We start from the raw sequence: 17,404 nt of genomic DNA on the forward strand, positions 1-17,404 counted from the left end.
TTTTGTTGTATGCATCTTTTCTCTTCTGTAGGTAGAATTATGACTCATGCATAGAGTTTTTGCAATAATACCTGTATATATTTAGATAATTTTTGTTTTGTTGATGTACAATAGGCTTTAATTAAAAAGTTTTAAAGCAATTTTCAGGGTGATATACGGTATGCAATATCAGAACTCATTTCAATGTCAATGTTTACAATGGGTTATAAATTTTTCAGTATTTTGATACATGTACATACATGTAAAGCATACTTTTAATTTGGACACAGTGATTGTGCAAATTCTTAGGGAAATACTGGATTATTCCCATCTTTTTTAAGTGGAAAAATACTTATATAAATCATATCATTAAAAAACCCCATCTAAATGGCTTGTAAAGCACTACAATCGTGATGAAAACATAGCATTGTGCACTTTTAAATCAAACTTTCTGGTGATATTTTCTGAAAGAAAGAGGGGACTACATGTATAAACTTGCAGGATTAAACAACAGTTAAACTATCTGCCATGCTTATGCAGAGGGAATACTTCTTGTTACATATTAATTAGGATTATTTAGGATATATTTTTGGAACTAGAACAATTAAAAATAAACTGGTATTAGTTTCAGTTTAATTAATAGGAAATAGCTATGGATTTGTTTGAAGTACAGATGATTCTAAATGAAAAGGAAAACATTTCCCATTAGGTGTTCTGGATTAATGTACAGCTGTAGTACTGTATGACTATTTCTCCATTACAATGTACTTGAAAAAATACTTTTCCGTATTTCCTTTGAGTCGACATGTTTTTACATGCATTCTGTCTGTTTGTGATACATCTCAATTACATGTTATCATAACTGCAATAGGAACATTGTTTTATCTTGCTGAAGATATACAATGGACTGCTCTACACAAATGTATGGGTGTAAGGGACTACACCCGCATATGGCATCAAGATTTGATCTGAACTTTCAGCCTATTTAAAGCCTTTTGGGGGACTATTAGAGCTTTTCCAGAGCAATCATTTTATGTTCACATTTTCTGATATTCTTCAAAATTAATTGGAATAAAAAGAATGTTAATGCTCTGAACTTTCAGCCTATTTAAAGCCTTTTTGGGGACGAATAGAGCTTTTCCAGAGCAATCATTCATTTTTTGTTCACATTTTCTGATATTCTTCAAAATTAATTGGAATAAAAAGAATGTTAATGCTCACAACTTTGTTTTTCTGCCTTAACAAGAACTCAACCTTTTTTAAACGAAGGTTCCATGTGTTAATTATCACCAATTGCTTTAAAGAATTAAGATAGCCATCAAAAATTGGTCTAGCGTCTATCAGCGTGTCCACACACAAAACAATTTATCGCGAAACTCTATAACGATACGTCGTATAAAGAATCATCGTATAAATTCCAGGATGTCCACACACAAGAAACGTCGTCACTAAAGAATCATCGTATAAAATGCCCCCTGTCCACACACAACATTTTCCGTGATTCTTTATAGAGTTTCGCGATAGTGATAAGAGGTCTGGTCTCATTTCGCTCGAGGTCACGTTAAGCCCCGCCCAGTTAGTTACACTAGTTACACTCCCCCAGGGGGTCCCCCTGTCCACACACAACATTTCCGTGATAAGGCGTGATTCTTTATTGAGTTTCAGTTCGAAACGATGCCCAAACCTGCGTTTCGTTAGACTAGTTTCGTTATACGACGTATCGTTAGTGAGCGTCCACACCTACAATTTTGGTCGTAAAACTATCGCGAAACGGTATCACTATCGCGAAAATGTTGTGTGTGGACAGGGGGTTTGTGGTAAAGGTAATAATAATAATATAGTGCTTAATTTCATTGACGATGTCTCTAAGTCCTTTGCAGATTACCGCAGTCATTAGCTTTAGAGCATTGGATATTTTTTGGTGCATGTCTGTGTTTTTTTTTCTTTCTATAATACAATTCAGCACCAATTTCTCAGATTGGTAGCATATACTGGTATACATGTATCTTTAAAACATTTTCCACATTAAATTTGATCAGGACACCAATTTTACAATTATTGTCATAGGAGATACCCTTTCAGGTTTAGCTAAAGAACACTTATGCAATTACATTTTCGTTTTTACATACCCCTCTACACTACAGTGTATGAATGATGCTTCTGAAGCTGTTTTCACAGCTAGAATCACAGTGAAGGCCATTATATTGTGACCCAGAGCTATTAAATCTCCTTGAATTATTAATCTATGCATCAATTATGGTCGCAGCCTTGATACGTAACATGGCTTGGTGTCCCTAGTTCAAATTCAAGGAAAAACCTGTTTACTGTGGCAAATTGCATTTCTCATGAAAAAACAGTGGAAAACAAAATAAATGAATCAAAGAGCTGAGAATGAGTGAGCTCTTGAAACACAAAGCTTTGAGTAAAGAAGGAAAAAGTGAAGGTCTATTCAAAGGAAATTTATTTTCCCCATTTGGAAAATTCTTGATATGCAGCTACCATAAACAAAAATGGTGCCTAATTTCTTCTTGTTTTGAAAATCAGACAAGTCAGAGAGTTGTCTGGAAATAATATGGATCTTCTGTTTGGAGCCAGAAGGGCGTTAGACGTTAGAGAAGCTTAGCAAAATTTAGTGGAACGAAGAGACATGTCCAGAGCGCAAACTGCATAATTGTTGAAAATTATAATTTCATCACACAGATGTAGAATAACATAGCTAGGATATGTAGCTGGTAAATATCTCAGTGAGGCTTAATTCATTCAGAATTTAAAAAAAGGACTTATAATAAACAATCATCACTACCTATTATGCATATTGCGTTCCTGAAGTGTCTTTTTCATGCCACTAGATTTCACAATTCTACCAAACTTCTATCATTTATTACACAAAGTTAATGCCCTTCTGGCTCCAACAGACGATTGTTTGTAGGTGTGTTTTATTTTGACATGTAAAGAAAATGTACTCTGTGAAAGCGGCTCAAGAAGTCAATAATGGCATTAAAATGTAGAGCTAAATAGACTATTTATAAACGATTGTTTGTAGGTCTATTTCATTTTGATATGTGAAGAAAACGTCCCCCGCGAAAGCAGATAGAAGTCGATAATGGCATTAAAATGTAGAGCTAAATAGACTTTGACGAGCACCAACCTTGACAAGAGGAAATATTCTTGATTGATTCAGACTATTCTTGAGCTTCTCTCCTCCGATGAAGAGACCACTGACACTGGGAGCAATTAAAAGACCAATACCCACTCATCCCTAAAAATGGTTTCATTTGCATAATCAGTCTCTGCTGTAATTGATCCGATCCCTTAGGCTAATGGCAAGAGCTCTTTCCTCTTTTCCTCCTTTTGTGCGTGTGGATGCTCTCGGGAGGTCGACATGTCAGCGCGGCTGGCACGTGCCTATCTCATTGCTGCTTCTGTGGCGTACATTAGGCTCCTTTTATTAGAGCTAGCTGTGGTATTGGGATGGGGGTCTTTTGTTCCTTTGTTGACAGTGCGAGACCCTTGGCTCAGCAAGTCAGGGCTCCATTCCATATCTCTCTCTCCCTCTCTTTCTCTGTTTCTCTTTCTTTATCTCTTTATCTCTGTCTCTCTCTCTCTTTCTTTCTCTCCCCCTCTCTCTTTCTGAAGCTCTCTGTCTCCCCTTCTCTCTTTCTGAAGCTCTCTGTCTCTGTCTCTTTTCTCTCTCTTTCTCTCTCTGTCTCAATTTATGTGTAAGTTTCTCTATCTCTCTCTCTCCCCCATCTCTCTCCCCCTCTCTCTCTCCCCTCTCACTCTTTCTGAAGCTCTCTCTTGTCTCTTTTTCTCTCTCTCTCTTTCTCTCTCTGTCTCACTTTATGTGCAAGTTTCTCTATCTCTCCCCCCCCCCTCTCTCTCCCCTCTCTCTTCCTGAAGCTCTCTGTCTCTGTCTCTTTTTCTCTCTCTCTTTCTCTCTCTGTCTCAATTTATGTGTAAGTTTCTCTATCTCTCCCCCATCTCTCTCCCCCCTCTCTCTCTCCCCCCCTCTCACTCTTTCTGAAGCTCTCTCTGTCTCTTTTTCTCTCTCTCTTTCTCTCTCTGTCTCACTTTATGTGCAAGTTTCTCTATCTCTCCCCCATCTCTCTCCCCCTCTCACTCTTTCTGAAGCTCTCTCTGTCTCCTTTTCTCTCTTCTTCTCTCTGTGTGTCTCTTTATGTGTAAGTTTCTGTACAGTATCTCTCTCTGCCTCTTTGAATCTATTTTTATAATAATGATAATAATATTCAGCTTTTATATAGCGCCCAATACATCGATACATCGCTACATTTTGTTTTACTTTTGGCTTTTCTGTACATTTCTTTATTTTAATATCTAATTTTAAATTTGTCATATTTTGTTATGTGTTCCCCTCTGTTTCTCTCAGTTTTTGTGCTCCTTTGTTTAATTCACATGTTTTATACTTGGCATATCTTTTTTGCTCACCCAGTTCTTGTACATGTTTACAACTATGTCTCAAATATTTCCAATTCCTTTCTTAAAACTACATTGTACAAGTAATTCCAAGTTTAATTTCAAGAAGGATTGTTTGTCCCTAATCTTGTTTCTTCAATGGATCTCTTCTCTTTGTCTGTTTTTTGTTTACTTTCTCAGTTATTCTCTGTCCCTGTTTACTCTTTCATTTATCTTTTCTTTCTTTCTTTCTTTCCTCTACCTTTTCATTTCTTTCTCTCTTCCCATTTTTGTTTTACTTCTTGTTTTTATGTGTTTTTCTGTTCCTCTCTATCTCAGTTCATTGTGTACATTTAAGTAATTTCTTCCCTTTTTCTTTATCTCCTGTCCTTCTTAAGGTACATTGTTGTACTTACAAGTTACAACTTCCTCCAAACTCTTCTCATACATACCCCTAATAATTCTACAAATTTTATTTTTAAAATACATTCATTTTCTTACTTTAATTTTTTTAGAAAGAAAATTGCTTGTGTTGAATTGTTTTAGCATAGAAACCACATTCTTTTTGCAATGTACTTTGAGAAAGAGGTGTGTAATTTAAAAAAATTACATGTGCATTTATGGGGAGAGTACAGTACTACAATGTCAAAGAACTTTTAAAGTTTACAGCTTGCAAGTTTACAGCATCACCGCTCTGTGGTTTCTATGATTGTGTTTAAATCTCAGAGATTATTCGGCTACTCTTCTCACATCCTTTCGGAGGAACTCTGCGGGCTGGAAAACTTCCTTTCTTTAGATGCTTTTGAATCCGTTTAACCACGTTCAATAGCCATTTTGTTTTGCTGGTAGACCAACAGCATTTCTGGAGGATAAATCAAAGATTAAAATTTCTAACCACATGCATAGAATGCAGATTAGTTTAATACTGCAAAAACAATTTGTAGGAAAGATACCTGTATATTTTTACTCTTTCTTTATTACAAATAGTTGAACTTTTATATAGTATACTAAGATACTGTATGTACTTTTTGTAATTAATTTAATTAATTTTTGAAACAAGTGTGGACATTTAGTGTTTGTGTTCAATTTCAGTTACAGTTTTATACAGATGTTTGGAAGTTTTAATTTATGTGCATTTTGAAGTCTTTTAATCAAGTATTATTATAATAATAGTCATTATTTTATTTATTTTGACATTATATTGTTGTTGTTTTTTTTATCTATATATATGGTATGCCCTCATGGCAGTATTTTGTATTTTAGATCCAACCTCTCCTTGACAAGTTCCTGAGCTTTTTGCTCTAGGAAAGTTTGTTACCAATTTCTTTGTTCCACCATATCCAAAATGCCTTTCAAAAAAGTATACTATAGGTTACATTGTGATATGTAATAGCAAAGTGAATATGAAGTATGATTTTGTTGTTGATTGAAAAAGGTAATGGATGATTTTAGCTCAAAATTAACATAATAGACAGTTTGGATTTTCCTCCTGCGACTTTCCTAATTTGGCTTCTTGTTTGATATTTCTTGGAAAAGGGGCCATTTAAATGTATAGCTATCGCTTTCCTCTCCAAATTGCTTGAAACTTGAAAGTATAATATGACAGAAAAAACACATTTGTCAATCCACATATGCACCATAATTGGAGGCTGGTTGGGCATGGGAGCAATGTCTTTGACAAAACATATGGAAACAAAGAGCTGCAAAACTTTTCTTTCTTCTTCTCCAGTTTCCCTGGGGCTAGAATCTCTTGCATCTCATTATCTGGGGCCACAAGCCTGGCACGCGCCACTTCGCTCACAGCAGTATACATTAGGCTTTGTTTGACACACGCGCATGCATTTTACACACACACACACAAAGCAAAGAAGGTTTGCAGACAGAGATACACACAGACTGAGAACACACACACGCACCCATGATCTGTACACACTGTCTGTGCATGCATAGTGTGTGGTGGTGGTAGAAAGAAGGAGATAAAATGGTTTGGGATCTATAGGCAGAATTGATGAAAAGGGCAGAACCCCGTAGAGCATGGAATTAAACTTTGACAAGCCTGGGCTTTGTTGTGATAACAACCAAGTATTTTCTTTCTTATCCATCAATTTTTTAATCTTTTCGTGTTCCAACAGCTTCAACAAAATCACTCTTATCTATTTCAAAGCCAGACAATGATATGAAAGAACAAAAACACAATTGTATTTTGGACCAGTTCATTGAAAACTTTTCTTCCCAGATTCTGTAAATGTATGATTTGATTAATTAGATTGTCTCAAAAGTCAAAATAATCTATTATGATTAACAAATTAAAATAAACCATTTAGAATTCCCCTGAACTATTATTTTCAACAGCTCAGAAACTATTAATTGTGGCAACTATGTTAAAAAAAAAGAAAATTTAGGATGAGTGTTTTTCTGTCTGCCAAGGATATTTTTACAAATATCAAAGCGCATTAAAAAAGCACTTAGTACAATTGGGAAAGTAATGAAATGTTTGCTCTCTTAGAGGTGCTAATGTTCAACTACTTTTGGCCTACGATGCAACAAAATAAAAAATAATTCCACTTTCAAATCTAAGGAGAGAGGAAGGAAAAATAGATTAAAGGTACAATCCGTTTAACTTCATGGCAATTTTTTTTCTTGTAAGGGGCGGGAGGGAGGGGGATCGAGTTTAAAAGGGAGAGAGAAAAATAAATTGAATTAATTTGCCATATATGGTGATCATATGGCAGGTATATAGGAATTCTTTCAGGGAACGGAGATGGTGCACATAACTGCACACACTGTATGAGTGAATGAATCTAATGACCAGGGTAATATCTGTTCAGTGCTTTTAATACAATATATTAGTGTAGTGAGTACTTCATAATAATAGATGATATTGGTGGCTTCTTTAATAGCGCACATGTCTGTCTCGCTGTGACACTCCTGGCGCTCCAACACTATTTCCCTGGTTATATCTGGTGGGCAAATATTTAGTGCTCTGGCATATATATATCGGGTATCCAGTTACACCTGGGTGCACATTAGTGCTGGGCTGGGATTTGAACCCTCAACCCTTTAACTGAGAGTCAAGTGAGTAAACCACTATACCATGGCACCTCCCCCACATATTTTTTCTTCAAAGATTATTTATTATCAATTTAAATGCAAAATGATCATTGTTGATAACTTCTTGACACTAAATAGACTAGACAAGAATTAACACACAAGTGTATCAGAGTAGCAATGAAAGCCAAGATATATATTTCATTAAGATGAAAAATGATGAGCAGCTAGTTCTGTCTAACCTTTTCAGTTGCCTCACTGACTTATTGAAGATGAAAGGCTTGATTTCGATTGATATGCATTCCTTCCAAGGCCGCGATATTATTTGTTCGTGTTCCTGTGCTGAACGTATATTGATATTGATTTCTAACAGCCCTGCGATATATTATCATATTTTGGATGCACAATTGTATACGCAGAGTCGGTTATTTTTTTCCTAACCAGAACTTAACACAAGGCCCTGAGAGGGCAAGCTATTCGTTTACCCTTGTATGCAGGCATTTTGTACCTATTTATGTTTACAATGTTATATGATTATTTTGGAGATTAGCCCTGACATGGCTGACAAGCAACTTTGCTTTTGTCCCCCCCCCCCCCTTCCCTCCGAATACTAGTTTATCATCTTCATCAGAGACAAATTAATGTACAAAAATAGTAAAACCATTTATCTTTGTAATTCTTGTAAAACTTATGCACCATCATTATGCAGTAACATCTTGAAGATTACATCGTGCATATTATTAATATTGTGAAAAATAGTGAGTTATGTCAGATATCTAGTACCACACCCATTCTTACATATGTACAAAGTAATCTGGTATTAAAACGTTCCTCCACTCGTTCTATTTCGGTTTTTCTCTTCCTAGTCCCAATAAAGTTTGATTCTGACGTCTTTCATGACGTCTTGTCTCGATATGACGTCTTTCTGGCAAAACGCTCTGAAGAATAGCTCCTAAATGAGTGCAAAAATCTCATTAGCAAAGTATAACAGAAAATACCTCACATTTATGATGAATTTCATGTCCATTTTTGTTTTCTTTTCCGCCTCTTCCTCATACAGAGAATGGTAATCTGATTTCCAGTGCAGTGAATAGCTCGAGAGTGAAGGGGAAAGCAGAGAGATCTGATTCACCAGTCTGTGACGGAGGCGCAGGAGACATGGTCAGGGTATGTATTCAACCTATGGTGATAAAGTACATGTATGAGAGCTAAAGTCCTTGTAGTTCCCAGCAGATATTTAAATTAACAAAATGCCTTCAGGACATGCCATGTGAACTGGTTAGTATTGGTAGTTTGAAAAAAGTAAAAAATAAAATAAATTTTCAAAGCGGTAACCACAACTCTGATCAAAATCAGGTGATCTTAAGCATGCTGTGGTGAAATTTGCTATGTTTCATCAAAGATGTAGGGTTAGGATTGCTGTTTGGTTTTATGTTCGGTTTAGGACTTCCGTAAGGCTAGATATCGTGTGCGGTCGCAGATTGAAGTTAGAAATTCAGTTTGTGTCGTGGTGCGATCGTCGTCAGACCCAGACTATTGACACACCCACACTCGTGCTCGTCGGCAAAGTTTAATAATTAAAACGGACTAAAGAATACTTTCAAGTCTCCGGATTTAGATATGATGGAATCATTCTTAAAGCACTTAATCAAGACTTAAGTGCTATTATCCATTATTTCTGGTACGCAAATCGACCCTTGAAGGGGTCCTTTATTTATCCATCTCCATCTGTGTGATGGGAATAGTGCGTCAATGGAAGACCATTGAAACGTCATTAGTGTGGAGCTGAAGTACATGTACAGTACACTCTACCGTCTCAAAAAATACTTGAGTAAATCAGCTTTTCTGCTGGCAGAGAAAACTCGGTTCTGGTTTAAGACAAAAATTATTTTTGAGCTCTTGCATTCTTTTATGTCAGTTTGGAAGAAATCTACTTTCATATTCATGTATGACAAGAAGTGTGTTTGGACCAATCAGTGATAACACACATAGTCCAAAATATACCTATTTTGTTGTGATCAGTGCAGCACCCCCCCCCCCCCCCCCCCCCCCCAATGAGAGAAGTGAGCAATTCAGCTTGAGTAAGCTCCAGCAGTGCTTTGGTAAATTTAAAAAGAGCCCTGGAAAAACAACAACAATAAAACACTTAAATATCACTGAGAAAATCACACTTATATGACACCAAATTGTATAAGAGCCCCTGCAAGTATTTTCTTTCACTGGTGCAGGCCATGTACCTTTCCTCTTGATGAATCCATTTCTTATTAAATTGTTTTAATTCCATAACTTGCCACTATACATCAATTCCGTACTGATACATGATCAGCCTTTCCAATTGTTTCAGACGGTGTCTCTCATTACATGACCAGAATTTAAAATGATGTTTGTTATGTGATAGATTTGTGCAAGTTGAGAAAGGAAGTTTTTGAATGTTCATATTTTGAAGGATATTACTCTTTTTGCGAAAGCCCCGCAGTCTTCAGTCATCAAACTTTGTTTTGTCCATCCTTAGGAAAGGAAAACAAAAATCGGGTTTCTTTTTAATCAGAATCCAGACAAATATCCAGAAGACATTTTGAAGATTCTTTTTATCTCAACTAACCACCAAAGGCGTATTAATGACACAGAGTTTCAAGGAATTTTCTTTTTTGAATTTTCATAATTTCGTATGAAGCTCTTCTGTTTGAAATGACACATTATACCGTGTTCAGGATTACAACTAATGTAATTTGTGCACTTTTCAGAAATCTAAATTAGAGACAGTCTTTGAATATTTGATGAATTCTATCACCTTTGTAGTAATTGCACCAACACTGAAACAAAACAAAAAACAAACAAAAAAAAAGAGCAGAAATTATTATACAGCATTGTCTGGTTTCACAAGGTTAGAATTTTAAATAATTTGTCATTATTTATGAGATCTGGAAGCAATTTACATTTCAATTTTTAATTTTAATGGAGTGGAGATTAAGAGACATTCATGTTGACGTTCATTTCTTTATGAACATTGACACGAGGAAGATTAAATTAGAAAGGTTGTGTGGGAGGAGAGAACAAGAAATAAAGAATAGAAGGATTTATCCATAATGCTGCACAAATTATTGCCCTGCAGCGATTGAGTTTGAACAAAACACATACAGAACATGATGTACATGTATGTAATTCGTTGAGCCAAATTTCCAGAAACTGGGCAAGTGTATTGAATGATGGATATTACTCCCATGCATTCACCCACAAGGTCTTTCTTTTTCTTTCTCACTTTGTCTGCCTTTTCATTCTCTTTCTCAATTTTTTCCTTTCTCGGCCTTTACATTCCATGATCTTGCCCCTCTCTCCCCCTCCCATTTCTCCACCCCTCTCGTTTTTTCCTCTCCCTCACACTCTCCTTCTTTCTCTTTCTCCCCTTCTATCAGTATCTCTATCTTTATTTCTTCCCCCTTCCCTCTTTTGCCTCTCTTTCTTTTTGTCTCTTCTTCAATCCCTTTTTTTTTGTATCTCTATCCCTCTCTCTCTCCCTCTATCTCTGCATCTATCTCTCTCCCTCTCCATCTCTCTCCCACTCCATCTCTCTATCTCTCTCTCTCTACCTCTCTCTATCTCTCTCTCTACCTCTCTCTACCTCTCTCTACCTCTCTCTACCTCTCTCTATCTCTCTACCTCTCTCTCTCTCTCTACCTCCCTCTATCTCTCTACCTCCCTCTATCTCTCTACCTCTCTCTATCTCTCTACCTCTCTCTATCTCTCTACCTCCCTCTATCTCTCTGACTCCCTCTATCTCTCTCTCTCCCTCTATCTCTCATTCTCCCTCTCTTTCTCTATCTCTCTCTCTACCTCTCTCTACCTCTCTCTATCTCTCTACCTCTCTCTATCTCTCTACCTCCCTCTATCTCTCTCTACCTCCCTCTACCTCTCTACCTCCCTCTATCTCTCTTTCTCTCTCTCTCTATCTCTCTTTCTCCTCTCTCTCTCTCTTTCTCATTCTCTCTCTTTATCTTACTCTCTCTCCCTTCCCTATCCTGCCTTCTCTGTGTTAGTATAGAACAATACAAAACTCATGACATTCTCTTCAAACTTTTTATTGTTTCCTTTCTTTAACAGGAATCAGCAGATGGGGAGGAGCGTCGTCTGAGAAGCAGCGCTAAAGGACTTCCAGGTAAGACTTTCTTCATCTCTTTTTAAAGACCTTTTCAGAGATTGGAAAATCAAAAGGTTCAGGCAGTTAAAAGAAAACCTTGTCCTCCTTATTAGTCACATGAGGAATGTATGTTCTTGCGATATTTAGTTTCTTGTCTTTTGTGTTTTTACTTCCATTTTCATTTTCATTTTTCCTCCTATATTATAATCCAGCATGTTCAATGTTTTCATCTTCTAACAGTCTTCTACAGTATCTATTTCTATCTTTCTCCTTCCCTGTTTCTCTCTTAGATCCCATTCAATTATGAAGCCGCACCCCCCCCCCCCCCCTTCCCCCATCCATTAAAATGTTGTTTCCTCTACAAAATTGACATTCTTTATAAAAAATAACACACTGCTTTTCTTTTGCAGGGGTTTGCCTCTGCATATCTGAATAAGCCTTTACTCTCTTCCTTTTCTCTCTCTTGTTTTCTTCTCTCTTTCTGTCATTCTTTTTCTCCGCTCTTTCTCACATGCTCATTATTTCTTTCTCTCTCTTGCTTTTGGTAATTTTTTGATTTTGGTATAACATGCATGTTCTATAGACCTCAGCTCAGGGTTTTTAGCTGCCATAGATTTTTATTTATCTCTTTATCTTTCTTCAACACCCCCCCCTCTCTCTCTCTCTCTCCTCTTTCACTCTGCATCTCTTCCTTCTTTCTCTGTCTCCTTCCCCTTCTCTCCTGTCTCTCTCTCTCTCTCTCTCGTCTCTGTCCCTCTGTCTCTGTCCCTCTGTATCCCCTCTAAGTTTCACTCTGTCCATAGATAAGGGTTTATTTATCTCTTTATCTTTCTACAACACCCCCTCTCTCTCTCTCTCTCTCTCCTCTTTCACTCTGCATATCTTCCTCCCTTCTTTCTCTCCCACCCTCTCTCTTTCTAATATGCCACTTCCCTCTTTTCCCTCTCTATGTACTGTACATCTCTATTGCCCTGATAGTTATATATCCCAGTCTCTCCCTTTATGTTTTCCTCTTGCCCGTCTTTTATTTATGTATCCTTTTATTCTGTCTATAGTTCCTGATTTTACCCAAAGCTATCAATTTTACCAATGAAGGAACAACAAACTCATAACAACTTCCTGAGAGAGGACATAGAATGGACCTTCCTTGGATAAAAGTAATTTACCCGGGACAGAATTACCCTCATAAAACCCTTTGATAACTACCGGTGTAAACCAATTGCTTTTATTTTCCAGTGTCTTGGGCTAAAGTAATAACTTTCCCAAGAAAAACTTCTCCCAAATGCAATTAACAGTGGTGTGTTTATCCAAAATGAACTTTATGAGAGAAAATGTAAAAAAATTACAAATAAAAATCTAGTTACTTGAAAAGCACTTCAAATCAAACTTGGATGAAGTATGTATGCATTGTTATCAAATTCCAGAGTGCTTATTATGGTAATATATGAAAGCTTCTGGTGAAATGTGCAAAAGTGATAATTGCACTCAGGGCAGATACATAATTGTTGACTTGCGTGCAGTCGAATAAAGCTCTTGTTTTTGCTTGAAGATCCAGGGCAGCGTCTCACGAAACCGTCATACTGTAAGTACAAGTTCACCGACATCCCATTGAAATGCGTGTATTAAGTTTAACACACGTTTCAATGGGATGTCTGGGAACTTGTACTTATGACGGTTTCATGAAACGCTGCCCTGGATTGTCAAGCTTGCCATTCATTTCCCATGTGGTATAAATGTGAAGAGAATAACACTGAATTTCAATTCGATTTCAATTTATTCATGTTTCCAACAAAACATTACTAATCAATTATAAGCATTTAAAACAAATGTAAGAAATACATGTTGGAAACAGAGGGGTCCACTAAAAAGCAATGCTTGTACAAGTGTGAACACCTCAAATGATACTTAAGAATAATGAGTAATTACATTACCTAATCCGTAACTATACAAAAGGAACTACAAAATAGGGGAAAGAAAAAGGGGGATGCCAACAGAGACGAGAAAGGGACGAGGCAATGCTTTACATGGATTCATGGATACAAGGGCTCTATTTTGAGTAAGGGATCATGATTATTTAGCTGTTGAGAGGAAATGATTAGATGCAATATATACTCTGAGTACACCTCGGGCTGTTTTTCTAGAAGTTTGTCTGTTCTATTAAAGCAAAGACACATAATTTCTCTTGATATTTTTCTGTCTTTTACGGTAACAATTCTTTTAATATTTTTGTTTTAATTTGCAGTGGAGCCTGCACCTGATATACAAAGGTAAGCTATTTATTGGGGTTGACATAATTATTTTAAGCGAAAATAACTCTTTCAGGAGGGGAACAAATGAAAGAAAGAAAAGTGTTCTGTATGGATTGGGTACTTGACCATTCTGCACTAGGTCATATTATAGTCATAATGTTGCACATGTACAAGATATACCGGTATCCGTATGTACGTTCACGATAAATTATGATTTTAATGAAGCAAAACTCCTCCACTTCGATTATTTTCTTTTTGCAGTACTGCGTCGTTGCTTAATTCTGAGTAAATAGTTGGTATGCATTCCCATAAGTATAATCTTGGCTATACAAATATCTTAATTGCACAGGAGCTAAGAGCCATTAACTCTTGATAGCCGCTAAAGCTGCGGGAGAACTTTAACTATCAAATATAACAGAAGTAATTTCTTCCCCAAGGATTTTGGTTTTTGGGGTATCAAAGCCTAAATAAGGGAGTAATTTTCATCTTTAATCTTGATGCAAACTGTTTTGGAGTCCATAAATAGAAAAAATATGCAAGGAAGAAGCTTTCATGTATATAGACGATTATTTAGTCTTTTCAGGGCCAGATGGACGTTAACTCTTGAGTTAAAGTAAATCGTGAATGCCCTTCTGGCGCCAAACAGATGATTTTGTTCATGTTTACAGCTGTATCATGGAATTGTGTTTACATTTGATGTACGTGTGTGTGTTTTATCTGTCTAGCAGCTGTACGACGCGTGGTTGTGACGGGTCAGGGCATAGTGGAGGGAAATATACGAGACATAGAAGGTAAGAAATCTGGTTTGTTATAAAGCCCCACTGCACTACTTGTAGCTACTTGCGCCCTCTATATATAGCAAACAATGCCTAGTCGGTGACCGTTGGTCCCCCATGATACCCCTTTTCTTATGTTAATTGAGAGCTGAGTGGATGAGATAATCACCTGACCAGCAGGGTGGTCTAATCCCTCCATGCCAAAACTAGTGCAGAGGGGCTTTAAAGAGGGCATTTGTGGAGGGCTATGTGACGTTACCATTCAAAATTTATGATATACAGTCGTGACTAGTGACAGGAGTTCTTTTGTTCACTGATAGCTTTTTTTTTAATCTAGGAAGAAGAAACAATCTTTGGAATGTTTTAAGAAAATAAGTTTCCGATAGAAAATTAATGCTCATTTTTAATGAGAATAATAGGATTTCTCTTTATATCATTTAACCCGTTGACTACTGAATCATCTTATTCCCATAGACTTAACACAGGGACCACCAGGTTCCAGTAAGCAATGGGTTAAAAACACCCCTTTTGGTCACGGATATCAAAAGAACTTTCCAGAACGACATTTTTTTTAGTAGAGGTTATGTTACCTGACTACTAAGAAAGCATAAATGCTTGTTAGTAAGCACCCAGAGGACCAACAGCTTTAGGTCCTCCCCGAGGTTTCCTAAGGAGATGTACACCTTTAAGGCCCTAGGCTCATGAGGTTGTAGTTCACCAGATCACTATTACTTTCATTCATACGAGAATGAAGTATTTACGTTTCAGTAAACCGCTAGCGTTTATATTTTCATACGAAACTCCTCAGAGTATAAGGATTCTGTCAAAGACTTCTACAGAAATCTAATCAGGCTTAAATTACCGTGTTTGCATTAATACTTCATGAATGAGGAAGGAAAGTTGTATTTGTCCTTCAATATTGTAAAAACACAAACATATGGAAGTTCCTGTTCAAGACAGAAAGATTGCTTGAATAAACATGGCTTGATTTGCAACACTTAGAGTTGTTTATGTTTCATGTTTATCCTGGGTTCAATTGAAGGAGTACAAATGTAAACAACTTATCAGTTTTTATTTACTTTGGTGATCTTTTGTCAGGCGAAGATCTAATCAGGCTAACATTGTAAATTATGGGAAAACATTTGAATATTTCCTTTTTAAAGTCCTTTTTCCTGTAATATAAGAATTAATGATACAGATACCGATATTATATTCATAAAGTACATTATGTTTGTTTAGTTGATTTGTAGTTGCAAGGAGCATTGAGGAGAAATAGAGCATGGAAAGTTCATATTTTATCCTCTGAATGATTTGCTATGTTGGCTTTTCTATGTGTCAAGTGCCTTCTTTAATGATCATGCAATTCTGAAACTCCATCAGGGCAAAATACCAGGGACAAATTAGCTTAGAATCAGGGAATTTGTTTCTAGAAATGCTGGTAACTGTGTAATTCCAGTACATGTTGTACTGTATTCCTGTAATCGACTTAATATGGCAAGGCACGTCCATGTTCATACAGGGCTGAAACACACTCACATCCACCTTCTGTGCCAGTTCAAGCTGCCATGTTTGTCAGAAAGGTCACCTTTTTGAAAAGTGACCACTTCAATTCTCCAAGAGAACTCTCTTTCCTCCGTGACAGAAGCATTGAACTATCGGCTGGTCGCAAAGGTCACAGTGGACCTATCTCCATTAGAGACCTTTGTGATCACATAATGCAGAGATCTGTGGCATTCTGCTCTTTGAATAATATACCACCAGTAGTGCCCTACAAAATTGTTTGATACGTGGAGAGAAGCATTGTGGCATGGTTGTTCGTTGACTTTCAATTAAAAGGTTAATATTAAAATACTGAAATCAAAATACTCTTTGAAAAATATACCACCACTAGTGCCCTACAAAATTGTTTGATACGTGGAGAGAAGCATTGTGGCATGGTTGTTCATTGGCTTTCAGTTAAAAGGTTGTAAGTTCAAATCTATTCGTAGGGTGGTTATAATGTTCTTGAACAAGGCATTTCATCTACTTTGTTCACTCTTGACACGGGTGTATTGAATAGGTGCCTGGTGGGGTTTATTTTATATAATTTGGTAATAGCGGCTTCCAGAACCAATACCAAAACACAGTTGATTTAAATCAACTGCTAGTTTTAGGAGTCAGTTTATGAAAATTGCTTTAAAAAAGACTCCCTTTTTTGTACATGTTGAAATTTAGGATATTTGATTTAGAGGGTCAGTTTCTATTGGACACATAGTGTAGTTCCCTGACATACAGTGTAGGGTTCATTATTTTGGGAGAATCCATTCTCGACACTGAATTGTGTGTACACTGGTGCTGCAATGATGGTTTCTTATACTATATATTTTAGACTTCCACAGGCCACTAAAGTAGTGCGAGTCAATTAGAATTATCAAATCTCGTGCACCTGACAGCACCCTGCTAATCAGATGCGCCTAAAATCCTCAAGATCAACAGAACAAACGACGGAGACAGTGAAACGAGATTGCGCATTTTGATAGGGATTTAAATCTCGTTCACCTCTCTCCCAGTCTCTGCTAGTTACTTCTTCCCCTGAAAGCATTCGGGTGGAAAATCTGATTTATTGCTTGGCTTTTGGATCAGAGATGCAAATGGAATTGACTTTCAATAAGGAAAGCCGACGACGACGAGTTGAGTAGGAGGAATTCAGCATGAAGAAAAGAGCCACCGGCCAAAGTCAATATATCTAAATTCAAGCGGTGTCTCCTTTTGAGCATCATTTTTAGTCAATATTTAGTAGATTGCAGTGACTTCATTGTTGTGAT

General features: G+C 36.8%; 1 protein-coding gene across 4 annotated transcripts in view; it reads left to right on the forward strand.

Moving 5' to 3' along the window:
* LOC576799 (myelin transcription factor 1-like protein) overlaps positions 1 to 17,404 on the forward strand; it is a 75,503-nt gene that overhangs the window by 15,137 nt on the left and 42,962 nt on the right. For all 4 annotated transcript variants that reach the window (XM_030982807.1, XM_030982808.1, XM_030982809.1 and 1 more), the window contains exons 4-7: positions 8,501 to 8,607; positions 11,539 to 11,593; positions 13,818 to 13,842; positions 14,550 to 14,615. In XM_030982807.1, coding sequence (XP_030838667.1) covers positions 8,501 to 8,607; positions 11,539 to 11,593; positions 13,818 to 13,842; positions 14,550 to 14,615 — 253 coding nt within the window. The remainder of the gene's footprint in view (positions 1 to 8,500; positions 8,608 to 11,538; positions 11,594 to 13,817; positions 13,843 to 14,549; positions 14,616 to 17,404) is intronic.

The sequence above is a fragment of the Strongylocentrotus purpuratus genome, unplaced genomic scaffold (assembly GCF_000002235.5).
Source record: "Strongylocentrotus purpuratus isolate Spur 01 unplaced genomic scaffold, Spur_5.0 spur5_scaffold_13, whole genome shotgun sequence".
Classification (NCBI taxonomy): Eukaryota; Metazoa; Echinodermata; class Echinoidea; order Camarodonta; family Strongylocentrotidae; genus Strongylocentrotus; species Strongylocentrotus purpuratus.